This window comes from Cherax quadricarinatus, chromosome 65, assembly GCF_038502225.1.
Source record: "Cherax quadricarinatus isolate ZL_2023a chromosome 65, ASM3850222v1, whole genome shotgun sequence".
Classification (NCBI taxonomy): domain Eukaryota; kingdom Metazoa; phylum Arthropoda; class Malacostraca; order Decapoda; family Parastacidae; genus Cherax; species Cherax quadricarinatus.
Window position 1 is genome coordinate 4,760,794 of NC_091356.1, and position 27,996 is coordinate 4,788,789.

The following is a 27,996-nucleotide window of genomic DNA, read 5'->3' on the forward strand; positions in this document are numbered from 1 at the left end:
TGTGTGTACTTTAGGCGTACATGATGTGTACTGTGTGTACTGTGTGTACTTTAGGCGTACATGGTGTGTACTGTGTGTGCTTTAGGCGTACATGGTGTGTACTGTGTGTACTGTGTGTACTTTAGGCGTACATGATGTGTACTGTGTGTACTGTGTGTACTTTAGGCGTACATGATGTGTACTGTGTGTACTTTAGGCGTACATGGTGTGTACTGTGTGTACTGTGTGTACTTTAGGCGTACATGATGTGTACTGTGTGTACTTTAGGCGTACATGATGTGTACTGTGTGTACTTTAGGCGTACATGGTGTGTACTGTGTGTACTGTGTGTACTTTAGGCGTACATGATGTGTACTGTGTGTACTGTGTGTACTTTAGGCGTACATGATGTGTACTGTGTGTACTGTGTGTACTTTAGGCGTACATGGTGTGTACTGTGTGTACTGTGTGTACTGTGTGTACTTTAGGCGTACATGATGTGTACTGTGTGTACTGTGTGTACTTTAGGCGTACATGGTGTGTACTGTGTGTACTGTGTGTACTTTAGGCGTACATGATGTGTACTGTGTGTACTGTGTGTACTTTAGGCGTACATGGTGTGTACTGTGTGTACTGTGTGTACTTTAGGCGTACATGATGTGTACTGTGTGTACTTTAGGCGTACATGGTGTGTACTGTGTGTACTGTGTGTACATTAGGCGTACATGGTGTGTACTGTGTGTACTTTAGGCGTACCTGGTGTGTACTGTGTGTATTGTGTGTACTTTAGGCGTACCTGGTGTGTACTGTGTGTACTGTGTGTACTTTAGGCGTACATGGTGTGTACTGTGTGTACATTAGGCGTACATGGTGTGTACTGTGTGTACTGTGTGTACTTTAGGCGTACATGGTGTGTACTGTGTGTACATTAGGCGTACATGGTGTGTACTGTGTGTACTGTGTGTACTGTGTGTACTTTAGGCGTGCATGGTGTGTACTGTGTGTACTTTAGGCGTACATGGTGTGTACTGTGTGTACTGTGTGTACTGTGTGTACTTTAGGCGTACATGGTGTGTACTGTGTGTACTGTGTGTACTTTAGGCGTACATGGTGTGTACTGTGTGTACTTTAGGCGTACATGGTGTGTACTGTGTGTACTTTAGGCGTACATGGTGTGTACTGTGTGTACTTTGGGCGTACATGGTGTGTACTGTGTGTACTTTAGGCGTACATGGTGTGTACTGTGTACTTTAGGCGTACATGGTGTGTACTGTGTGTACATTAGGCGTACATGGTGTGTACTGTGTGTACATTAGGCGTACATGGTGTGTACTGTGTGTACTGTGTGTACTTTTGGCGTACATGGTGTGTACTGTGTGTACTTTGGGCGTACATGGTGTGTACTGTGTGTACTTTGGGCGTACATGGTGTGTACTGTGTGTACTTTAGGCGTACATGGTGTGTACTGTGTGTACATTAGGCGTACATGGTGTGTACTGTGTGTACATTAGGCGTACATGGTGTGTACTGTGTGTACTGTGTGTACTTTAGGCGTACATGGTGTGTACTGTGTGTACTTTGGGCGTACATGGTGTGTACTGTGTGTACTGTGTGTACTGTGTGTACTTTGGGCGTACATGGTGTGTACTGTGTGTACATTAGGCGTACAGAGAAGAAATACTGGACTAACTCCTGACTTGCGAGGACCTTCGTTCATTTCCTTGACTTCGACTATTTTACTACTGCCTTCTGGATTCCCGTCACCGCCCCCTCTCTTATATATACTGTCTCCCTTCTCTTCACGCTTCTGTGTGACTAGTTAATGGTTCACTTCGGATCCAAACGTCGGCCTAAGTTTCATTCTCCTATGAGCGGGTTATTTGTGAATTGTTCCAGTCGTTGTATTGTACCTTTTTACTCTTTATCTCCATTGTTACTAAAGTAACTGTTGAGAGAGAGAGATTCCTGCTCATATTGCAGTGCCAACTGGCATTGATGGGTTGGCACATTGTTCTCTGGCTGGCATCAATGAAAGTGAATGTTTTTAGCTAAGTCAAAGAAGAGAATAAGAAGGCTAGGGAACAGGAGAAGACTTGTTAAAAGAAAAAAAAATAGCTTAGACTGCACACACACACACACACACACACACACACACACACACACACACACACACACACACACACACACACACACACACACACACACACACACACACACACATGTAGAGTAGTCAAGCCGTGGAATAGCCTAGAAAGTGAAGTAGTGGAGGCGGGAACCATACATAGTTTTAAGGCGAGGTATGATAAAGCTCATGGAGCAGGGAGAGAGAGGACCTAGTAGCAATCAGTGAAGAGGCGGGTCCAGGAGCTATGACTCGACCCCTGCAACCACAAATAGGTGAGTACAAATAGGTGAGTACATATATATATATGTTGTGTTCTGAGCACCTCTGCAAAAACAGTGATTATGTGTGAGTGAGATGAAAGTGTTGAATGATGATGAAAGTATTTTCTTTTTGGGGATTTTCTTTCTTTTTTGGGTCACCCTGCCTCGGTGGGAGACGGCCGACTTGTTAAAAAATATATATATATATTTATATATATTCGCATATTTGTGTGCACAGGTATGGTACTGAATATTGTCAACTGGGGTGAGACTGACATGCTGAACACGTCAGTGCTCAACGCTCCGGAGGTGGCTGCCTTCGTGGCCTTCAGAGAACCTGACTGGTACAGTCGCTACCTCTTCTCCAATAGCTTCCAAAGGTGAGTCCTCCTTCCACCTAGCTTGATCTCCATGACTTTGTCTTGATCTCCATGACGTTACCTTGTTCTCCATGACTTTATCTTGTTGTGTGTGTACACAATTCGTGATTCTTCCAAGTTCAGTACTTGAATACTTAGAACTGGTTCAGCATTTCTTTTTGTGTGTTACCAGAATAATAACGAGAAGACGATTGGCATGTGATGATCAATCTTTTTTTCTGCGCAGTGGACCGCAGGACGCCATGGTGCAGTTCACAGCGATGAACATCATGATCGAAGCATTCGGTAACGACGGTGTGGTGCGTCTTCCAGGCTGGGAGACCTTGATGGTTGATGACCAGAATCAAGTCTCATTAGGTCAGTATTAGTACTATTTTAAGGGAAAATATGGTTAGTATTATTCTTGTAAGGGGAAATCAGGTCAGTATTATTAATATTGTAAGGGAAAATAGGTCAGTATTATTCTTGGAAGGGTAAATTAGGTCAGTATTATTACTATTGTAGGGAAAATTTAGTATTGCCAAAGCCACTCACCAAATTCATCTCATATTTTCGTCTCAGCATCTTACACTCTCGTCTCAGCATCTTACACTCTCGTCTCAGCATCTTACACTCTCGTCTCAGCATCTTACACTCTCGTCTCAGCATCTTACACTCTCGTCTCAGCATCTTACACTCTCGTCTCAGCATCTTACACTCTCGTCTCAGCATCTTACACTCTCGTCTCAGCATCTCACACCCTCATCCCTTATCTTCCTGCAGTTCTGAAGGCGAACGACAGCATTGAAGTGGATTTGACCATGCTAACAGGACCGTCCAAGCTGCCTTGCATGACAGGCATCCTTATACTTCTCATCGACCCCTACGCCAAGACCAGCGACATCAACAGAGATAACAACATCGCCATGTTTCCTATCGACTTCACCTGCTCTGACGGTCAGTACAGATAGTGACGTCGCTTATGTTAAAAGTGTCGTGAGTGATGGATGTTAATGCTTTTGTGGTGTGTGTGTGTGTGTGTGTGTTAACTCACCTCATCAGTTTGTACTCTACTACATGTATCTTCAGGGATCAAACTATAACTCGGGGGTAATGATTATATTGAGGCTGCAGAAGGTGATCCTGTAGGGACCTCGGGGACATTTTAGGTGATTGTTTTGGAGATGGATATTGAATGTCTTTTGACTGATGCTTTTTAAACTGCATATGATTGCACTATTTTTGCTGTGCTCGTCCGAGAGAATGGTATATATATATATATATATATATATATATATATATATATATATATATATATATATATATATATATATATATATATATATATATATTTATATTATCACACTGGCTGATTACCACCAAGGCAGGGTGGCCCGAAAAAGAAAAACTTTCACCATCATTCACTCCATCACTGTCTTGCCAGAAGGGTGCTTTACACTACAGTTTTTAAACTGCAACATTAACACCCGTCCTTCAGAGTGCAGGCACTGTACTTCCCATCTCCAGGACTCAAGTCCGGCCTGCCGGTTTCCCTGAATCCCTTCATAAATGTTACTTTGCTCACACTCCAACAGCACGTCAAGTATTAAAAACCATTTGTCTCCATTCACTCCTATCAAACACGCTCACGCATGCCTGCTGGAAGTCCAAGCCCTTCGCACACAAAACCTCCTTTACCCCCTCCCTCCAACCTTTCCTAGGCCGACCCCTACCCCGCCTTCCTTCCACTACAGACTGATACACTCTTGAAGTCATTCTGTTTCGCTCCATTCTCTCTACATGTCCGAACCACCTCAACAACCCTTCCTCAGCCCTCTGGGCAACAGTTTTGGTAATCCCGCACCTCCTCCTAACTTCCAAACTACGAATTCTCTGCATTATATTCACACCACACATTGCCCTCAGACATGACATCTCCACTGCCTCCAGCCTTCTCCTCGCTGCAACATTCATCACCCATGCTTCACACCCATATAAGAGCGTTGGCAAAACTATACTCTCATACATTCCCCTCTTTGCCTCCAAGGACAAAGTTCTTTGTCTCCACAGACTCCTAAGTGCACCTCTCACCCTTTTCCCGTCATCAATTCTATGATTGACCTCATCTTTCATAGACCCATCCGCTGACACGTCCACTCCCAAATATCTGAATACATTCACCTCCTCCATACTCTCTCCCTCCAATCTGATATCCAATCTTTCATCACCTAATCTTTTTGTTATCCTCATAACCTTACTCTTTCCTGTATTCACTTTTAATTTTCTCCTTTTGCACACCCTACCAAATTCATCCACCAATCTCTGCAACTTCTCTTCAGAATCTCCCAAGAGCACAGTGTCATCAGCAAAGAGCAGCTGTGACAACTCCCACTTTATGTGTGATTCTTTATCTTTTAACTCCACGCCTCTTGCCAATACCCTCGCATTTACTTCTCTTACAACCCCATCTATAAATATATTAAACAACCATGGTGACATCACACATCCTTGTCTAAGGCCTACTTTTACTGGGAAATAATTTCCCTCTTTCCTACATACTCTAACTTGAGCCTCACTATCCTCGTAAAAACTCTTCACTGCTTTCAGAAACCTACCTCCTACACCATACACTTGCAACATCTGCCACATTGCCCCCCTATCCACCCTGTCATACGCCTTTTCCAAATCCATAAATGCCACAAAAACCTCTTTAGCCTTATCTGAATACTGTTCACTTATATGTTTCACTGTAAACACCTGGTCCACACACCCCCTACCTTTCCTAAAGCCTCCTTGTTCATCTGCTATCCTATTCTCCGTCTTACTCTTATTTCTTTCAATAATAACTCTACCATACACCTTACCAGGTATACTCAACAGACTTACCCCCCTATAATTTTTGCACTCTCTTTTGTCCCCTTTGCCTTTATACAAAGGAACTATGCATGCTCTCTGCCAATCCCTAGGTACCTTACCCTCTTCCATACATTTATTAAATAATTGCACCAACCACTCCAAAACTATATCCCCACCTGCTTTTAACATTTCTATCTTTATCCCATCAATCCCATCAATATATATATATATATATATATATATATATATATATATATATATATATATATATATATATATATATTTCATTATACTTTTTCTTTTGCTAATGATGGTTTGTATGTATGTATATAACTTTTAAATATCTAAAGTGGTGAATGGCCTCATAATTCAAAATATTTTGTAACTCTTATAACTTCCTTCCCTCCGGAGGAATTATCTTTTCTGAAGTTCCTGTAAATGTTGTGATTTTACAGACACACAGGGAAGCGTGTGTGAGATTATACCAGACATGGATAGCGATGGGAAGGACGCTATGTTTTTAGTGAAGGATAACAAGCGTCCTGCTGGCTACTTGTATAAGGTCAGTTTGATGGACGTTATGTTTTTCTCGTCAGGAAACACGTGTCTCCTGACACACGCATGATGACTCGTAAACTGGCTAAGCATCCTCTGTCCCGACCCAGAAAGGTTTTACACTCAAATGAAAATATGAGAACATAGGGGTGCTCGAAGATGGGACCGGATACATTAATCACAGCGCCATTATAATGTTTTTCTTTCATACACTGAATCAGGCAGCACTCTCAAGCTCTTCTGATGGGTTATTATTCATTGGTAGTAATTACATATTACAATCTGGTACTAATAACACATATATTAGTCACAACAGCTAATAATTTGATCATTGTGCTAGGGCAAGGGACACAAGCGAGGCATCGTTTCCGCGTCCAAGTTGGAAGTGGAGGTGAGATCGATGCAGTACAACTGGGCCAGCGACCGCACCGTCAGACTCGAGGTTCTCGGTCTGTGTCCCTCAGGAACCTTCAACGATACTGCTGCAAGCAATGCCTCACTTATAATGGCGGCTAAGAGAGTGGTAGACACTCTCCTGGCAGATATGCAGCAGCTAAATATGCCAGTAAGTGTCAGGTCTGTGGTTACCACTCGTGTCTAGAATCTTAGTTTGTGATTCTGATTCATTAGTCACCTAGAAGCTATATTGTCAGAATGTGTCTCTCAATAAAATCTTAAGAGCCAAAGAAAACAAATTTGAAATTATTTCTCCAATATTATGATTTTTTTTATTGATCCCAACGATCTTAGGTTTAATCCGTAATCTGATTTTTCTTGAGGTCAAGTTGACCATTAAAAATAAAGTATTTTCCTTGTTTTTTTTCTCTCTGTACATTTTTTAACATGTTTATGTGACCTAGCTACATTTTTAGTCAATATTTCAAGTTCAAATACAAAAATTGATTTCTTTACTTGGTATATAATGTGCAGTTTACATGTAGGAAAACACTCTTAAGCACAAAGAAAGCCATTAGCGAAAATAATTGGAAATTCAAACACATAACAGAACAAGACTTCAAATCTACAACTTTTTGCTAATCTTGGAGCAAAACTTTGTGTAATAGAATCAGTTTGACCACAAGTGTCATGAATAATAAAGAGTAGGATTATGCATGCATATTCGTTGTTGCATCGATGTAGAATGACGCTAGGGTAACTTGGCCTGAGTATGTCTGATGCTACAGTCTTAGCCCCGATGATACTAAACCCCTAAAAACAAGTCACAGTCGTATCACAGGTACCTCGTTGAGGGTGAAATGCCTCCCTATAACCTCCCTACCTCTAGCCTCTCTCCAGCTTCCCTCCAGCCTCTCTCCAGGCTCCTTCCGGCCTCCCTCCACCCTCTCTCCAGCCTTCCTCCAGTCTCCCTCCAGCTTCCATCAATCCAGCCTCCCTCCAGCCTCTCTCCAGCCTCCCTCCGGCTTCCTTTCAACCTCCCTCCAGCCTCCCACCTGCATTTAATCATAACGTTGATGTCGACAGACTGCAAACGAGACGCAAGATCACAAGCAAGTACTTCAGATACTGAGTCTTGTCAGTGATCTGACGGGCCAAGCCATGATGAAGGATGGCGTCCTACGCTACCTGGCCCTCAAGATGCTGGCCATGAACATCAACCACATGATGAGACATCAGTTCGGACCCAGGGCTTCGCTCATTTGTTCCGGGGGGATGGGTTCGTTTGGAGAATTTGAACTGTTTGGTGGAATGGGCTTATCTGGTGGAAGCGGGCCATTTGGTGGTATGGGACCACCTGATGGAATGGGACCATTTGGCAGAAATGGACGACCAAATAGATGGGGATCGTTTGGTGGACCGGGATCATTTGGTGGAAATGGACCACCAGATGGAATGGGATCGTATGGTGGACCAGAATCATTTGGTGGAAATGGACCATCTAATTCATGGGGATCATCCGGTGGAAATGGACCATCCGATGGAAATGGACCATCCGATGGAAATGGACCATCTAATGGCTGGGGACCATCAGGTGGAAATGGGCAATCTAATGGATGGGGATCATCCAGTGGAAATGGGCAATCTAATGGATGGGGATCATCCGGTGGAAATGGACCATCCGATGGAAATGGACCATCCGATGGAAATGGACCATCTAATGGCTGGGGACCATCAGGTGGAAATGGGCAATCTAATGGATGGGGATCATCCAGTGGAAATGGGCAATCTAATGGATGGGGATCATCCGGTGGAAATGGGCAATCTAATGGATGGGGATCATCCAGTGGAAATGGGCAATCTAATGGATGGGGATCATCCGGTGGAAATGGGCAATCTAATGGCTGGGGATCATCCGGTGGAAATGGGCAGTCTAATGGATGGGGATCATCCGGTGGAAATGGACCACCTGGTGGACCAGGATCATTTAATAATGGAGCGCCATCTCGGTCAAAGAGGCAGACGGCGCCCCGGGGACAAACGGGCGGTGGACTGCGTCACATCAGCGAAGCTCAGGGGTGAGTCTTCTTCATTCTGTCAAGTCGCTTAGCGATCATTACACCAACACAATACAGAGAAAGATTAGTTTTTTAAACCTACATAAGCTATGTAACTCCATAGGAGAGTGGAACAGAATTCTTCCTCCGTAAGCCATGCGTGTCGTAAGATCCATGGGAGAGTGGAGCAGAATTCTTACTCCATAAGCCATGAGTGTCGTAAGAGGGGAATAAAATGCAGGAAGCAAGCGGTTAGTAACCTTTTCTCCTGTATAAATCACTAAAGTTTAAAAGAGAAGCTTTTGTTTGTCTTTTTAGGTCACCCTGCCTCGGTGGGATGTGGCCGATTCCTTGACATAAAGAACCTATGTGAGGTACCGAGGAAGAATTTTGTCGTCCAAGATTGTGAACTTTCAAGTCTAGTGATGTTATATTCCTTTCTTTGCCTACCGTGTCTAGGTCCCATCAGACTTTCTTCTCTCATTGACACAGGGCCGAGGGAGACCACGAACATTCAGACACCAGTTACACCACGAGTGCCAGGAGGAGGGAAGGTGTCAGTCGTCGCTTCGGAGACTCATATAACTGGACACAAGGTACGAAAATAACTGGATAGAATGATCAATAATAATTTGACAGAAAGTACAATATTAACTTGACAAGAGTAACAATCTGATATAATGAATAATATTAACTGATTGGCAATGTACAATTATTTTTTTGACAAGGTACAATAATTTGACAGAATGAACGATAACATACTCCACAGACTCTACAATAATAACTACATAGTGTATGATAACTTTCGGAGGGTTAATAAGCCAGGATAACACAAACCAAAGACAGTGGTATATTTTCCTGAAAGTTTCTAGGTCCTCTTTCCTCAGATGTGACCCACGAGATTTAACTAACTCCTAGACATCTATGATGTGCTAGGTGAACAGGACAACAGATGTTAGAGTTGATCACATGGCTTGTCTTGCCCTGGATTCAAACTCGGGTCATTCAGTCGCCAGACAAACGCTGATAGTCGGCATTAGTTTCAATAAACTCCTAATAGAGGTGTTTACTAAATGGTTCCTGGCTCGTGCTATATAATTTCCTAAAAAGTCAATGTATTTTTCCATTTTTTCATCTTCAGAAGATGGAACTGGAATACGTAACAGAACCTGGAATGGCCGAAGAAGACATAAATATCACTCGAATATGGAAGAAACAGATTACTATGACACGGGAGACGACGATGGAGCGAGCACGGAAGACTTCTCAAGCTCAGAAGACTTTTCCGGCGGTGATAACAACTCAGATGAGGAAAACTTCGATAGTCGAGAAAACGGAGATGATAGAAATAACTTCGGCTACTCTTCAAGACAGTATCCCGGACCTCCTGATAATGGCTACGGTCCCAGGGGAAGACAACGCGGACGTGGTCCTCGGTGAATATCTTTAAATTTTAATTTTTTTAGGGAGGGGAGAATGACTTGCATAATTTTTTGAAAATTGTGATTTCTGATATTATGATTTTGTTCTGAAGTGTACCCATACTTATCAGTTTTTTTTGTGACTTTAAGAATAATATAAAGTGTGTACACAGATACAAGATGTCTTTTTAAACTTTGGCACATGATGTCCAGCACTGACACATGATGTCCAGCACTGACACATGATGTCCAGCACTGACACATGATGTCCAGCACTGACACATGATGTCCAGCACTGACACATGATGTCCAGCACTGACACATGATGTCCAGCACTGACACATGATGTCCAGCACTGACACATGATGTCCAGTACTGACACATGATGTCCAGCACTGACACATGATGTCCAGCACTGACACATGATGTCCAGCACTGACACATGATGTCCAGCACTGACACATGATGTCCAGTATTGGCCGCTTGAGACTTTAGTCATATAGACCAGTATTTATGATTACTAGAATCATGGGGAAGCTCTTAGCCCGTACGGGTTAAACAGCACATATTAACTATGTGGTAGCTGTATTTTTTTCTAGCCAAGTGTTGTTGAGGCAGGTGAAGGCATCCTGTGTGACTCTCGTTATCTAAGTTGCTGCAACAGTTGAAAGCAATTTTAACTACGGTGTTCCGTAGCTCGGTTGGTAGCGCACTCAGCTCACAGAGGTTCCGTGGTTCGATCCCCGGTACGGGAGGAAACGCTGGGGCGTGTTTCCTTAAGATACCTGCTGCCCTTGTTCACCTAGCAGTAAGTAGGTACCTGGGTGTTAGCCGACTGGTATGGGTCGCATCCTGGGGATAAAATTAACCTAGGTTGTTCGAAATGCTCTGTATAACCAGGGGCATTCTATATAACAGTATATTATTGATGTCGGCTATGGTCTTTATAAGCTGTATCATGTACTGGTAGAAATAAAGATTATTATTATATTATTATTACACTGACTCCATGTGGATCTTTTCTCAATGGTATTTTTGGGGGGATTTTTAATTTCATAGAACTTATTTCCTGCTACTAAATTAAGTTGCATATTCTCAGACTTTTTTTTCGCAAAAATATTTCACATAAATTAATATAAACAAGTGAATAAAATATAATTCTGTGTTACACGAGTAACATAAATTCTTCTCTAAACTTCGGGTTATTTTTGAAATAGGTTTGGCGGCAGCGGCGGCGGCGGCAAAGGGGGCGGCGGCCATAGAGACAGAATGATGATGATGTTACTGAAGAAGGTGGAGCTGAGACTAGCCAGCGGTGCGGCGCCTGAAGACATGGTGGAGCTGAGCTTCCTGCCGCTCTCAACCCGCCAGGCCATCAAGGACATCTACACCTTGATAACCACCAACCAGATGAAAAAATTTGCTAAGTTTGGGAGAGTCTTAATGAAAGTGGGAGCCTTCTCGGCGATAGAGTAAGTATTGCTAAGTAGCACCTAGCATGTCAACAATGCATCAGCCACTCTTGGAATTCATTATTAGGTTAGGTATTCCTAGGAAAAATAAATATAAAAGCAATATAATGTGATTTATTGACTACGTTTCGCCCACATAGTGGGATTTATCAAATCTTTATCACAGCATCAAGAATCTGTGAATCAAGATTGTCATTCTTTTGCATAGTTTAAATTATTTCTCTTAAATATTTTTCTATACCAGTATATTGACATCAACATAAAGTTAATTCCTATAACAAAAGAGTAATATAAACTTGTCTAGATACACTAAGAGAAACACGCATCTGTGAGACACACACGGGAGACCAAAGTTCTTTCAATCTACGAGCCCCGTGAGGACGGGGAATGTGGCTAGGCCTGGGGACAGTTGGTCCCAAAGATGAGGGGGTACTTGTACCTCCTCCCATGGGAGACTTAGGTCTCGAGACACTCCCCAGATAGGGAGCCAAGGCCGGGTCACCACTACTTGGAAAAGACCCGGGCCGGGAGAATACCGGCGAATAAAAAAAAAAAAGTCCTTTCAAGTGTACATCTTGCTTCTGTAGCATTGTTAAACACTATATTATTTCTTTATAAATCTTAAGTCAATCTTGCTTCCTTCCAGGGAATACATTGAAGACGCGCAGTTGACCACCATTGACAGTCTGGCCAACATGACGCAGGCGACGGCTGATGCTATGGCCGCCTTCATTAAGACAAATGTATCAACAATGGTGATGAATGCTATAACAGACAGGAAGTCTGCGCAGGTGTTACTCAATGTTACACTCAAGTACATTGATGTCATCAATAAAGACAGAGCAGTTATTATCAGCTTCATAAGAAGAGTGCGTATTTGTATTGTATATTGTTTTATATTCTGTTCGTAATTTTAATTTCTGTGTAATGTCTGCTATATTATTATATTTTATGCTAAGTGATTATGTCAAGTAATTCTTTAGTAGCTGAGCTCATTCTTCTTTATAGGTAGGAAGGAAGCTACAGTAGAATGGTCAAAGTTAAAATGTGGTAAACAGAGTGGGTGTAGGTAGGAGGGAGTTGACCGTGGAATTATGAACAGCTGAAGTGCTAAAATTTCCAGAGTTTTAGGTTGCTGTTTAGCACCCTATGACCATGGCTGCCTCAAGACGGCGAAGTTTCTGCAAATCACTCTCCATGGGCCACAAACTAACTTTTTCCCCACTTCCTTAGGTGTCTTTGTAAGTGTGATGGACCATGCAAGCGTCAGCCTGGTGGTCTTTGCTTCATGCGTGGCTATGCTCCTTGAATCACCGGTCTAAGCTCCTGGATGTTGTGCCCAAATATATATCATACCCACCACGCAAAACAACACATATTCCTGCCATGGTTTTACTTTTTCCTGTAAGAAAAACAGGACCTTCCTAGTGTGTGACGAGCTGGTGGAGACCACGTTCAGTTTGTTGTTACAACTTGAGAGAATGTTGCTTTCTACCTCACCTACCGACAGAACGACATACCTGGCTAAGGAAACTTTCTCTCGTGGCTGCGTTTATAATGCAAAGAAACATGTGGTCAGAGATAAAACGTGAAGGAAACTGGAGGCATATAAATGCTTTCAAAATGTCACGATTCTGTTCGAGGTAATATGGGCGGCAGATCCTATGGACTGTGAAAAAGAACCTGATATCAACGTCTCTTGTAGTAAGAGTGTCATTTTTGAGAGGGAAAAATATCAGGTCGTCCTTGCTTGCGGATTTCCTGTTTACTTTGATGATAAGTTCGTCGTCGCATATAGCTAGAAGGACATCCGGGAATGGGAATTTAAAGTCCATTGCTTCCTAGAGAATGATTTTAGCAACTGGAATTTGCCGTTTTACCTCTGAATGACGGAAGCTTGCACACGGCTTAATCAACACAGCCACATGACGACGTTAACCAACCAGATAATATTGTTCTGCCAGTGGCAAAAGAGGCCAGTAATGTTGCTCATGTTCTTACTAATCACAAACCGAATGTTGTCACTGGCTCGTCTTGTCTTGGTTAGCAAAACGAGGGAGGCAGAAACCAGGGCGGGAGTGGATGTTATTACGTGTTGTGAGGATATAATGAAGTGTATGCCGTCAAATACACCAGTAAACTTGGACCAGAGATTGAGGGAACACAAATATACATGAGACAGAGATAACCAGGCCACTGCTTGTGCGGTTCAACACGACTCATAAGAACACTTAATGAAGTGAAGAGAAAGTAGGACGTTGCTGAAGACGAGGAATCTGCGAAAGAAAACTTGCTGTCTTAAGGTAGCCTTAGTCCTCTATACAATACAAAACAATGGCCCATTACTCTGGAAGTTTTAATGTACCATGTATCCTCTATATACCGGTCGTATTCTGCTACAAGATACATGAAAGGGTGCATCATACACAGGCATCTAACCTCATCTCACCTGATCCCATTTGATTCACCTGACCTCTGTTCATTATCTACATTCGGTGTTTTTCTGTTCTCCGTATTGAATTGTTAAAGAAATCAACGGACGAAACGCTTCCTGATAAAATGTCCTAAATGTCTTTATTAAGCTATTATTAATAAAAAGTTGACTGGGAATCACTAAGCCAAGCCATATGGCTTCTTCAGCTCCAACAGTAACCTGTTTACCAAGACTGTGGTGCATATTCTTAGTTTACGATCATCTTTACTGATCTTCAGGTTAATTTATTGTGAAGTTATCAGTGTGAGCATAGTATAAATTGGTATAATTTTCTCCGGCAGATGATGAACGAAATTAACCCGCATTCACTGTGTGCACTGACCAAGAAACCTGGTCCCAGTCCTACTGATGATATGTACTGCTCCAGGTAAGATGTTGGTGTGGCCACCACTGTTGTTACCGGGCGATAACTGGTTCTATTTGAGGTTCCTCCGTAGTCTCTGGCACGTGAGAAGCAATGTCCACTCAGATCAGTGAGTGCAGCGAGGGTGAGTGGTTGTTGTTGTGGTCTGAAGGGCCGTCAGCTAGTCTACCTTCACGTGCCTGTAGATATACAATGTTGACGTGTCTACCTCAGCCCCTAGCCCCTGACCCAGCCCCAGTCCCCTGCCAAACCCTGCCTCTGCACCTGTCCTGCCACTAAACTATTCATCACAACAAAGAGACTTATAACGTTTGATTTAATTAATAAGCTAACAGGATGCACCAGGAAAATACAAATAAGGATTAAAGGAGAAATACACGAGGCGCTTAAAGTATCTAGGAAAGACTTTACAGTGATTGATTAAAGTTAAACATATTCAGGCTTAAACTTTCCTTCTTTGGAGAGTAGTCTGACGTGCTGTTGGAGTGTGAGAAAGATAACGTTTATGAAAGGATTCAGAGAAAGGTGGTCAGCCGGAGGTGGGAAGTACAGTACCTGCACCCTGAAGGAGTGGCCATGATGCAGTTCAGAGGGCCATTTGAACCATCATTCTGGCAATACTGTACTGGTAATGCTATATTGCCAGCAGTTCTGGCAATACAGCGATTGAAAGAATAATGGTGAATGCGTTTCCTTTCTTTTGAGTAGCCCAACCTTGATGGGAGACGGCTGATGTGTTACAAGACCTAAATTTAAAAATAATACGTAAAGTACCATAATATAGTAGTGAATAGAGCACGGAACGGGTGGGATTTAAACCTATGGCGAGTAAGTCTTAAAACGCACTATGGGATCAAACCCCACCCGTTCCGTAGTTTGTTTACAAACTTGTAATTACGATTTCGTCAGTTGTGAATAATTTATAAACTGAAAAGTAGTCTGTGATGTGAGCACTTGAGGTCACTTTACAAAAAAGTTGGACACTAACGTGAGTAAGAATGTTTGGATGCGATTTTGACGTGATTTGTATAAAGCACAACACCTCTATCGTAATGTCGTCTGGTTGTGTATGATGCTCCAACTAGCGCCGAGGTACGTATTGTTTGTATATTCTGCACCAAAACTGACTCAGCAGCCTGGCTTAACCTTGCTAAAACATGTGCAGTCCAGCCTGGTCTAACTCTGTGTACCTCAAGAGATTAAATGATTATAATTATAATATTTAAAGGGGTGGAGGGGTAAGCCAGTGGAAGTCCTCGGTCAGATAACCAGAATAAAAACTCCAGTGGCAGGTCATCATATGACTAAGACCCGCGTCAGGAAGCACTTGTCCTGTTTCCTGACACATCTTACCTAACCTGACGTCTATCAAGAACTCCCGAACAGAGGGTCTCTGTTTACACTTGATCAGCCACTTCCGTTCGGTATGATTACATTCGTGTCATTATGGATGATTTCTAGCACTAATTAAATCATTAAAACACATTAATTCCTTGAATTTAACATATAATTTTTTGCAGTTCACGAAATTTCGAATATGCCTTCGGTGTGTTTAACGTATAATAAATTTAAACTAAATAAAATCAATTACTCTCATTTATTCATCACCGAGTAAGCCTACTCAATAGGCTCCATGAGCAAGCATAATTCTTGAGTACCCTGAGTCTACGAAATAGGCTGTATGATAGTAAACTTAGTCTGAACTATTTTAACCGGGCTCCTACTCACACAGGTTAGCACAGAAGGATGTAAACCTGATGTCAGGGATTGATTTGGACGAGGATAAGAAAGACACATCCTTCTTCCAGGATCCCCTAAAGGATTTCATGAAGTCTCTGTCAGTCAACAAAAGAAGACCCGTCTACTGGATCCTTGGTAAGTGCAACCCGAGCTGCTGCTGCTGCGACCAGCGGTCGTAAATGATACGGCCAGACTGTGGGAGGCAGAACGCCTGTGAATTTCCAGATTTGGTAGGAAGGTAAATGAAGGAAACTGGAGGAAACGTTTCGCCATCCAGTGGCTTTTTCAGTCCAATACGCAGAAGAACGGTTAAAGATGAGGAGGAGTCTGAGGGACTGACTACCTCAAAATTCCTCTTCATCTTCCACCGTTCTTCTGAGTATTTGGACTGAAGAAGCCACTGGCTGGTGAAACGTTTCTTCAAAAAAGTTTCCCAAATGTTGCATCAACTTTAAGGACTGATGAAGCAACTCGTGGCGAAATGTTTCTTTTAATAAGTATCCGGAAATGTACACAAGTGTCCTCTGTCACACTTAATGAAGGAAATGGACACAAACTCTGTCTTAGGACGCCTTTGTTGAAGACGTTTCGTTCCTTGGACCGCGTACTTGATGTGATCACGGTCCATGGACACAAATATTCTTGTCTCTTCTCTGAAATTATCGGCAGTTATTTACTTTCTTACTACGTATGTCTAGTAGTGTTATTGTTACCAATGTTACTACCGCAACTACCAGTGCTACCAGTGGTAGTAGTGTTATTGTTACCACTGTTACTACCGCAACTACCAGTGCTACCAGTGGTAGTAGTGTTATTGTTACCACTGTTACTACCGCAACTACCAGTGCTACCAGTGGTAGTAGTGTTATTGTTACCACTGTTACTACCGCAACTGCCAGTGCTACCAGTGGTAGTAGTGCTATTGTTACCATAACTACTACCACAACTACCACTACTACCAGTGGTACCAGTGGTAGTACTGCTATTGTTACCACAACTACCACTACTACCAGTGATAGTACTGCTATTGCTACCACAACTACTACCACTACTACCAGTGCTATAAGTGGTAGTACTGCTATTGCTACCACTGTTAGTACCACAACTACCAGTGCTACCAGTAGTAGTACTGCTATTGCTACCAGAACTACTACCAAAACTACCATTACTATCAGTGCTACCAGTGGTAGTATTGCTATTGCTACCACAACTACTACCACAACTACCACTACTACCAGTGCTACCAGTGTTAGTAGTGCTATTGCTACCACAGCTGCTACCACGGTTGCTTCCACAATTACCACTACTACCAGTGGTAGTACTGCTATTGCTACCACAGCTACTACCACTGTTACTACCACAACTACCAGTGCTACCAGTGGTAGTACTGCTATTGTTACCACAGCTACTACCACTGTTACTACCTCAACTACCAGTGCTACCAGTGGTAGTACTGCTATTGCTACCACAGCTACTACCACTGTTACTACCGCAACTACCAGTGCTACCAGTGGTAGTAGGGACTATTGCTACCACAGCTACTGCCACTGTTTCTACAACAAATATCAGTGCTACCAGTGGTAGTAGGGACTATTGCTACCACAGCTACTACCACTGTTACTACCACAGCTACTACCACTGTTACTACCACAACTACCAGTGCTACCAGTGGTAGTACTGCTATTGCTACCACAGCTACTACCACTGTTACTACCACAACTATCAGTGCTACCAGTGGTAGTAGGGACTATTGCTACCACAGCTACTGCCACTGTTACTACCACAACTATCAGTGCTACCAGTGGTAGTAGGGACTATTGCTACCACAGCTACTGCCACTGTTACTACCACAACTATCAGTGCTACCAGTGGTAGTAGGGACTATTGCTACCACAGCTACTGCCACTGTTACTACCACAACTATCAGTGCTACCAGTGGTAGTAGGGACTATTGCTACCACAGCTACTACCACTGTTACTACCACAACTATCAGTGCTACCAGTGGTAGTAGGGACTATTGCTACCACAGCTACTACCACTGTTACTACCACAACTATCAGTGCTACCAGTGGTAGTAGGGACTATTGCTACCACAGCTACTGCCACTGTTACTACCACAACTATCAGTGCTACAAGTGGTAATAGTGCTATTGCTACCACAGCTACTACCACTGTCACTACCACAACTACCACTAGATTTATAGACTGTCACGAAACATTTGCATACACGATTTTTTATATAAAATCCCAGTTGCACTTAGTATACATATGTATGAATGTGCTGGCAAACATACAAAGAGGACAAAGGCTGTATAGAGCATTAACTTCTTCATCCTTGTCTGTATGTTTCCCAGCATACCGAGAAGTATTATGTCATCCGTCTCCGTATACTAGAGAGCATATACAAACTTAATACTTTGTACTAGGAGCGTTCCCAGCCAAGACTGGTGAGGAATACTTAAACTAACACGTCGCTTGTATTCAACTGAAGAAGCATGTTGCTGTGTAGAGGAATCGTTTCCAGGATAAATATACCTACGTGTTGCACATATGTGTACGATAAATATACCCAAGTGTTGCACATATGTGTACGATAAATATACCCAAGTGTTGCACATATGTGTACGATAAATATACCCAAGTGTTGCACATATGTGTACGATAAATATACCCAAGTGTTGCACATATGTGTACGATAAATATACCCAAGTGTTGCACATATGTGTACGATAAATATACCCAAGTGTTGCACATATGTGTACGATAAATATACCCAAGTGTTGCACATATGTGTACGATAAATATACCCAAGTGTTGCACATATGTCTTAAGTCTTCAGTGTGTGGGTAGTGTGTACCATTAACAGTGTGATGCTATTTAATATGGCTGAGAATAAGTTAACTGTGTTGAAATTGTGTGTGTGTATATACAGGTGTGTGTGTGTATATATATGTATATATATAGGTAGTAGGTTGGTAGACAGCAACCACCCAGGGAGGTACTACCGTCCTGCCAAGTGAGTGTAAAACGAAAGCCTGTAATTGTTTTACATGATGGTAGGATTGCTGGTGTCTTTTGTCTGTCTCATACACATGCAAGATTTCAGGTACGTCTTGCTACTTCTACTTACACTTAGGTCACACTACACATACATGTACAAGCATATATATACACCCCCCTCTGGGTTTTCTTCTATTTTCTTTCTAGTTCTTATTCTTGTTTATTTCCTCTTATCTCCATGGGGAAGTGGAACAGAATTCTTCCTCTGTAAGCCATGCGTGTTGTAAGAGGAGACTAAAATGCCGGGAGCAAGGGGCTAGTAACCCCTTCTCCCGTATATATTACTAAATGTAAAAGGAGAAACTTTCGTTTTTGCTTTTGGGCCACCCCGCCTCGGTGGGATACGGCCGGTGTGCTGAAAGAAAGAAAAGTATATATATATATATATATATATATATATATATATATATATATATATATATATATATATATATATATATATGTATATATATATATCTCTTGTGTTGTATTATCTATCCAAGATAGAACTATCGACGTTGGATTCAAATTGAGTAAATTTATATTTAGAAATGATGTAGAGGGCAGCGTTTTGAGAATATAGATGTAGATGGGTGGAATACAATGATGCAGAGTGTTGTGAAGTGATCACCTCTCCTCTGAGGGCTTAGTTCTGACTGTAATAACAATAATAATAATAATAATAATAATAATAATAATAATAATAATAATAACAATAATAATAATAATAATAATAATAATAATAATAATAATAATAATAATAATAATAATAATAATAATAATAATGAGAGATCCTTCCCTTTCTACCTTCTGACACTCTCCTCTCTTCCCTGGCATCTCAACCTCCCGCCCCCATCATTCAGTCAGTAGCTCTCTGTCTAGACACTTCAGATGACGCTCCGAAATGCAACATCTCCACTTGTCGCTCAGAGTACAGGTCTCCAGGACTCAAGTCCAGCTAACCAGTTTTCCTGAATCCCTTCATCAATGTTACCTTGCTCACACTCCAACAGCTTGTCTAGCCATGCAAACCAATTGCCGCCATTCTGATCTAACACGCTTACTCAAGCCTGCTGGATACTCAAGCCTCTAACAATCAGTGCTATCCCTTACCCCTCCAGTCTTCCACCCTCACATTTTTCTCAAATCTGTATCATTACTTAAACCAAAAATGGATACATGTTTCACAGTCATACTGACTGGTTGTTTTGCACTTACAGATAACGAAGGAGTTTACTACGGCGAGCAAAACCCAGTAACTGGCTTCTTCGTGTGGGACAAAGTAGCCGTGTGTTCATGTCCAGGAGTGCAAGGAGCCTTCGGAGGACCTGGAGGAGGAGAAACCTTCGGAGGACCTGGAGGAGGATGGGGTGGACCTGGAGGACCAGGAGGATGGGGTGGACCTGGAGGACCAGGAGGATGGGGTGGACCTGGAGGACCAGGAGGATGGGGTGGACCTGGAGGACCAGGAGGATGGGGTGGACCTGGAGGACCAGGAGGATGGGGTGGACCTGGAGGACCAGGAGGATGGGGTGGGCCTGGAGGACCAGGAGGATGGGGTGGATCAGGAGACTGGAGTGGATCAGGAGGATGGGGTGGATCAGGAGACTGGAGTGGATCAGGAGGATGGGGTGGATCAGGAGACTGGAGTGGATCAGCATGGAGTGGGGATGGATCAGGATATGGTTCAGGATGGAGTGGTGATGGAACAGGATATGGCTCAGGATGGAATGGGGATGGATCAAGAGATAGTTCAGGATCGGATGGATCAAATGGGGGTGGCTCAAATAGAGGAACTAACTGGAATTCATCATCTGGAGGTGGGAACTGGAATTCAACTGGAGGTGGGAACTGGAATTCAACTGGAGGTGGGAACTGGAGTTCATCTGGAGGTGGGAACTGGAATTCAACTGGAGGTGGGAACTGGAATTCAACTGGGGGTGGGAACTGGAATTCAACTGGGGGTGGGAACTGGAATTCAACTGGAGGTAGGAACGTTAATTCATCAACTGGAGGTGGAGTAGGAAGTGGACCAGCTGGTGGAATGGGTGGAAATCAATCAGCTAATGGATCAGCTACTGCAGGTGGTCTATCAACTGCGTTCTCAGCTGGAACAGATCAAGGATCTTCAGGATTCGACACTTTAGATCCAACCCAGATGAACAGCCTCCTAAATTCTCTGAAAAATTCAGCAAAGAACCCGAGCACCTCCATGCTCCACGAGGCTTCTGGACTCACCATAAAGCTAGGTACGAACTAGCCAGCTAGGTACAAACTAGCCAGCTAGGTGAGAACTAGCCAGCTAGGTAAGAACTAGCCAGCTAGGTAAGAACTAGCCAGCTAGGTAAGAACTAGCCAGTTAGGTAAGAACTAGCCAGCTAGGTAAGAACTAGCCAGTTAGGTAAGAACTAGCCAGCTAGGTAAGAACTAGCCAGCTAGGTAAGAACTAGCCAGCTGGGTAAGAACTAACCAGCTAGGTAAGAACTAACCAGTTAGGTAAGAACTAGCCAGCTAGGTAAGAACTAGCCAGCTAGGTAAGAATTAGCCAGCTAGGGAAGAACTAACCAGCTAGGTAAGAACTAGCCAGCTAGGGAAGAACTAACCAGCTAGGTAAGAACTAGCCACCTGGGTAAGAACTAGCCAGCTAGGTACGAACTAGCCAGCTAGGTAAGAACTAGCCAGCTAGGTACGAACTAACCAGCTAGGCAAGAACTAACCAGCTAGGTAAGAACTACTCAGCTAGGTAAGAGCTAGCCAGCTAGGTAAGAACTAACCAGCTAGGTAAGAACTAACCAGCTAGGTAAGAACTAGCCAGCTAGGTAAGAACTAACCAGCTAGGTAAGAACTAACCAGCTAGGTAAGAACTAGCCAGCTAGGTAAGAACAAGCCAGCTAGGTACGAACTAACCAGCTAGGTAAGAACTAACCAGCTAGGTAAGAACTAACCAGCTAGGTACGAACTAGCCAGCTAGGTAAGAACTAACCAGCTAGGTAAGAACTAACCAGCTAGGTAAGAACTAGCCAGCTAGGTACGAACTAGCCAGCTAGGTAAGAACTAACCAGCTAGGTAAGAACTAACCAGCTAGGGAAGAACTAGCCAGCTAGGTAAGAACTAGCCAGCTAGGTAAGAACTAACCAGCTAGGTAAGAACTAACCAGCTAGGTAAGAACTAGCCAGCTAGGTAAGAACTAGCCAGCTAGGTAAGAACTAACCAGCTAGGTAAGAACTAACCAGCTAGGTAAGAACTAGTGTGTTTGTTGAGTCCCGTGTTTGTGTCCCGTGCTTGTTGTGTCCCGTGTTTGTGGAGTCCCGTGTTTGTGTCCCGAGTTTGTTGTGTCCCGTGCTTGTTGTGTCCCGTGTTTGTGGAGTCCCGTGTTTGTGTCCCGAGTTTGTTGTGTCCCGTGCTTGTTGTGTCCCGTGTTTGTGGAGTCCCGTGTTTGTGTCCCGTGCTTGTTGTGTCCCGTGTTTGTGGAGTCCCGTGTTTGTGTCCCGAGTTTGTTGTGTCCCGTGCTTGTTGTGTCCCGTGTTTGTGGAGTCCCGTGTTTGTGTCCCGAGTTTGTTGTGTCCCGTGCTTGTTGTGTCCCGTGTTTGTGTCCCGAGTTTGTTGTGTCCCGTGCTTGTTGTGTCCCGTGTTTGTGGAGTCCCGTGTTTGTGTCCCGAGTTTGTTGTGTCCCGTGTTTGTGGAGTTCCGTGTTTGTGTCCGGAAGTTGTTGTGTCCCGTGCTTGTTGTGTCCCGTGTTTGTGGAGTCCCGTGTTTGTGTCCCGAGTTTGTTGTGTCCCGTGCTTGTTGTGTCCCGTGTTTGTGGAGTCCCGTGTTTGTGTCCCGAGTTTGTTGTGTCCCGTGCTTGTGTCCCGTGTTTGTGTCCCGAGTTTGTTGTGTCCCGTGCTTGTTGTGTCCCGTGTTTGTGTCCCGAGTTTGTTGTGTCCCGTGCTTGTTGTGTCCCGTGTTTGTGGAGTCCCGTGTTTGTGTCCCGAGTTTGTTGTGTCCCGTGCTTGTTGTGTCCCGTGTTTGTGTCCCGAGTTTGTTGTGTCCCGTGCTTGTTGTGTCCCGTGTTTGTGGAGTTCCGTGTTTGTGTCCCGAGTTTGTTGTGTCCCGTGCTTGTTGTGTCCCGTGTTTGTGGAGTCCCGTGTTTGTGTCCCGAGTTTGTTGTGTCCCGTGCTTGTTGTGTCCCGTGTTTGTGGAGTCCCGTGTTTGTGTCCCGAGTTTGTTGTGTCCCGTGCTTGTTGTGTCCCGTGTTTGTGGAGTCCCGTGTTTGCGTCCCGAGTTTGTTGTGTCCCGTGCTTGTTGTGTCCTGTGTTTGTGGAGTCCCGTGTTTGTGTCCCGAGTTTGTTGTGTCCCGTTCTTGTTGTGTCCCGTGTTTGTGGCGTCCTCTGTTTACTGTGTCCCCTGTTTGTTGTGTCCCCTGTTTACTGTGTCCCCTGTTTGTTGTGTTTCCTGTTTACTGTGTCCCCTGTTTGTTGTGTCCCCTATTTACTGTGTCCCCTGTTTATTGTGTCCCCTGTTTACTGTGTCCCCTGTTTGTTGTGTCCCGTGTTTGTTGTGCCCCCTGTTTGTTCTGTCCCGTGTTTGTTGTGTCCCGTGTTTGTTGTGTCCCCTGTTTGCTGTGTCCCCTGTTTATTGTGTCCCCTGTTTGTTGTGTCCCCTGTTTGTTGTGTCCCCTGTTTACTGTGTCCCCTGTTTGTTGTGTTCCCTGTTTACTGTGTCCCCTGTTTGTTGTGTCCCCTATTTACTGTGTCCCCTGTTTGTTGTGTCCCCTGTTTACTGTGTCCCCTGTTTGTTGTGTCCCGTGTTTGTTGTGCCCCCTGTTTGTTGTGTCCCGTGTTTGTTGTGTAGCGTGTTTGTTGTGTCCCGTCTTTGTTGTGTCCCGAGTTTGTTGTGTCCCCTGTTTGCTGTGTCCCCTGTTTATTTTGTCCCCTGTTTGTTGTGCCCAGTGTTTGTTGTGTCCCGTGTTTGTTGTGTCCCCTGTTTGCTGTGTCCCCTGTTTATTGTGTCCCCTGTTTATTGTGTCCCCTGTTTGTTGTGTCCCGTGTTTGTTGTGTCCCCTGTTTGTTGTGTCCCGTGTTTGTTGTGTCCCGTGTTTGTTGTGTCCAGTGTTTGTTGTGTCACCTGTTTCTTGTGTCCCCTGTTTACTGTGTCCCCTGTTTATTGTGTCCCCTGTTTGTTGTGTCCCGTGTTTGTTGTGTCCCGTGTTTGTTGTGTCCCCTGTTTACTGTGTCCCCTGTTTGTTGTGTCCCCTGTTTACTGTGCCCCCTGTTTGTTGTGTCCCCTGTTTACTGTGTCCCCTGTTTGTTGTGTCCCCTGTTTACTGTGCCACCTGTTTGTTGTGTCCCCTGTTTACTGTGTCCCCTGTTTGTTGTGTCCCCTGTTTACTGTGTCCCCTGTTTGCTGTGTCCCCTGTCTGTTGTGTCCTCTGTTTGTTGTGTCCCCTGTTTGTTGTGTCCCCTGTTTGTTGTGTCCCGTGTTTGTTGATACACGTGAACATGTGTCTCAGGAATGGTGTAACTAAGTTTATGTGGCTTCTGGTCACAGATTTAACCTCGTCCTTCTAAGTTTAACCATGTAATTGTTTTCTTACCGAAATCCTTAAGCAGTGCATATATCAATTTACATTAAATCATATAAAGAAACCAAAAAAGGCTTATTTCTCTTTGGCCCAATAAATGTGCAGGTTATATCCATTTCGTGTATTATTTTTCTGATTTTTATTCTTGAAGTGGTCGCCCGTGCGGGTCAGTGCAAAGATTACTGGAGGCTGAATCTTCACTCATTAACAGCAAAACACGCTACATAACTGCGCTCAGCTATCTATTAAACATTTTCAGATCTTTCAAGTCTCCATCTGGGTAACATGAAGCAGGAGGTGGTGGATGGCAACATAGTGGTGACTGGGCAGGTGGTCGTGTACGACATACTACGACAACAGAACAGTTCAGTGTGTAAGGATTCTGACTGGAGCGAGGAGGAAGCCATGGTGGTCTGCAAGATCCTCTTTGGTCAAACCTCTCAAGTAGTGTAAGTACATTGAGTGTTTTTCTTGCCTCTTTTATAATTCATTTTCTCATTCCTCAACTAATCCATAAATTGGAAATAAAACTAAATCACGTTTTAAGTCCCTCCTGCACTGTTAAGTTGGAACTTGATAATAGTCCAGGAGAAATCAAAACTTCGTCCAGTTTTACTTTCCAACTTGTGGATGGCTAGTAAGGTGTGTTCTGCCTCGGGAACTCATCTACACAACTTTTACATTTAGCACCTCAAGGCACAACACATCTTACCATCCATCCACAACCATATAATCTGGTTATGCTACGTAGACAACATATTAGTAACTTTTCATAAGAGACTAAACATTCACTCCCTTCTTAACACCATTAGGAGTATGAAGTTCACTATATAATTCACCATGTATAGAGTTGTACCTACAACCTCAACATAGCAACATTCTCCACCATCAGGAATTTCATCAAAAAAAAGCTAACTAGAATTTACTCCCTTGTGCAGAATGCGAGAAAGTTTAATAGGTGAGACATCTAGAACCCGGGAACAATGAATTAAAGGAATATAAGCATGTATGCAGCAGTGACAGAGCTACCCGTGTGGGACACTGTACCATACACGGGCATCTCATGAAATGGGATGACGAAATACAGAGGCTGAGTCGTTCAGAAACAGCCATGGTAACAGTATCTAATCTAGGAGTACAAGGCTCAGGGGGATTCCATCATCTGTGACGTACTTGTTAAGATGATTTCAAGGCGACAAATCTACAGTTGGGTGACATCATGGTCCAGTTCACGCACCACTCTCTACCTCTACATGGCTTGACCTCTCACTACTTCACCTGATCTCTCTGCTTCACCTTTCCTCTTTTTGTTTCACCTGGCCTCTCACTGCTTTATCTGACACTCCGCCTCACCTGACTTCTCTCTGCTTTACCTGACCTCTCCTTCCCCATTTAAGGCCTGTTTTCAACAAACTTTGTATAGGGCTAACAAGTCCTTACTTGGCAAAACGTTTCCTCAACAAATATAAACATTACACATGTGCTATACACATAACAAATACGTTTCTAATTTACCTATTCGTTATGAAGACTTATATTACTACGTAAACACAGGGTGGAGGATGCACAGCCCACCAGTGAGTTTTACAACGATCCATCCATCCCGGAGGTCAAGTTGGACAAGTTCCAGTGTCACGGGGACGAGTCTGACCTTCTGATGTGCACACACCGCTGGGACACTGACCAGTGTAAAGTCAAGGAGCTGGCCGGGGTCAAGTGTGTCCTGGGCAAACAGGACTCCGTCCAGGCGAACCAATATTAATGTTTTTCCTCGAACTTAATAAAACCAATTGACTGTTGCTTTTCGTTGAATTTTGGCGATAAATTATAGTATCCTAACATTACTTAGCCTAGCCTAACAGTAAAAAAATATTGAATGGTACTCACATTGTAGCGGGCTAATTTATGTTGAAATATGTCGTAAAACGTGAATTTGCAAGAACTCCTCTCATTATTATTAATTATTATTATTATTATTATTATTATTATTATTATTATTATTATTATTATTATTATTATTATTATTATTATTATTAAGAAATGCAAATGGCGCTTCTTTGTTTACGTTCGCTGTGATTGGCTGAGCTTATCAACACAATTCAATACTAGGCTCTGATTGGCCCTGTTGTGTTGCATAATATCTCTAATATTTCCCACAACAACAATTGGTGCAAAAAAATAACTGCGTATCTCGTAGTGTAGACAGCTGTATCGTAAAATATAAAATAATTCCTGAATCCCACCGAGGTTGGTATATTTGGTTTAAATTTTATAAATTTTGGAATGGTCAATTTATTATTAGCATGCTGGAAGAGACACAGAATGCAAGCACCAGGACATTTTTTTGGAGACATTTCGGTCACTCCAGAGGTCCCAGAACCGAAACGCTTTCAATGAAATGTCCTGACCTTTGATTTTTCCCCCAACAACTTGTCGTATCACATAACATTTTTTTTTGCCATTCTCAGCATGGTGAGAGCCATATATTACAAATGTACGATATAATATTGTGAGAACCATATATTATAATGATATAATACTATACCACTGTGATGTACAGCGTGCCTTTAACACTCAAACACAAACATTGTTATGGTACAAAGACAATGTATTCGGAAAATTATTAAATGTTCGGTGTTGTCAGTTATTAATCCCGCTGCTTGAAAAAAAAATCACTGTGCAGTTTTTCACAAGTTAACTTTAGACTTGACCCAGCACGGGACACTCTCTTACTGGATATAATCCAGTATTTTAACCTTTTTTTTAGTTAGGTTAGGTAAAGTTCGTCAGGAAACAGGACAAGTGTTTCCTGATGCGGGTCTTAAGTCAGATGATGACCCGCCGTTGGAGCTTTTGGTCATCTGACCGAGGCTTTCCGCTGGCTTACCGGTCCACCCCTTTAAAAATTATGGTCATAGTTATAACCACTCAGTTTATTCCTTTTTTTTTTTTTTATTTTTTTCCCCCCACGCATTTGTAGAAAATTCAAAAGTTCCCATTAAAAATTATGGTTTATGTGGATATTAAACATCGGTGTAAAAGAAAAAGTGTCTAAATGTAGCTTTTTTCCGACACTTTATGTAAATTCATTTATTTTAATTTATATACATTTTGAGAAGATTATGTTAGGTTCCTATGTTAGTTTTGATACAAATAAAATATTGATGTAAAGTAAATGTTCTAAAATAAACATCAGTGTTCGATCTGGGGTCAAATATTTCTTAAATAAACATCAGTATTTACTCTGGGAGTCAAATATCTCTTAAATAAGCATCAGTATTTACTCTGGGGGTCAAATATCTCTTAAATAAGCAT

The 27,996-nt window shown here is 42.9% G+C and overlaps 1 protein-coding gene across 3 annotated transcripts in view; it reads left to right on the forward strand.

The window, feature by feature from the left end:
- The window catches only part of LOC128700576 (uncharacterized transmembrane protein DDB_G0289901-like), a 91,902-nt gene extending 65,422 nt beyond the window's left edge, over positions 1–26,480 (forward strand). For all 3 annotated transcript variants that reach the window (XM_070098883.1, XM_070098884.1, XM_070098885.1), the window contains 15 exons: positions 2,603–2,744; positions 2,971–3,101; positions 3,507–3,680; positions 6,035–6,141; positions 6,475–6,699; positions 7,617–8,608; positions 9,080–9,183; positions 9,729–10,023; positions 11,226–11,480; positions 12,127–12,349; positions 14,256–14,341; positions 16,071–16,213; positions 20,339–21,367; positions 24,941–25,130; positions 26,236–26,480. In XM_070098883.1, coding sequence (XP_069954984.1) covers positions 2,603–2,744; positions 2,971–3,101; positions 3,507–3,680; positions 6,035–6,141; positions 6,475–6,699; positions 7,617–8,608; positions 9,080–9,183; positions 9,729–10,023; positions 11,226–11,480; positions 12,127–12,349; positions 14,256–14,341; positions 16,071–16,213; positions 20,339–21,367; positions 24,941–25,130; positions 26,236–26,443 — 4,304 coding nt within the window. In that variant the 3' untranslated portion in view covers positions 26,444–26,480. The remainder of the gene's footprint in view (positions 1–2,602; positions 2,745–2,970; positions 3,102–3,506; positions 3,681–6,034; positions 6,142–6,474; positions 6,700–7,616; positions 8,609–9,079; positions 9,184–9,728; positions 10,024–11,225; positions 11,481–12,126; positions 12,350–14,255; positions 14,342–16,070; positions 16,214–20,338; positions 21,368–24,940; positions 25,131–26,235) is intronic.
- The last annotated feature ends 1,516 nt before the right edge of the window (positions 26,481–27,996 follow it).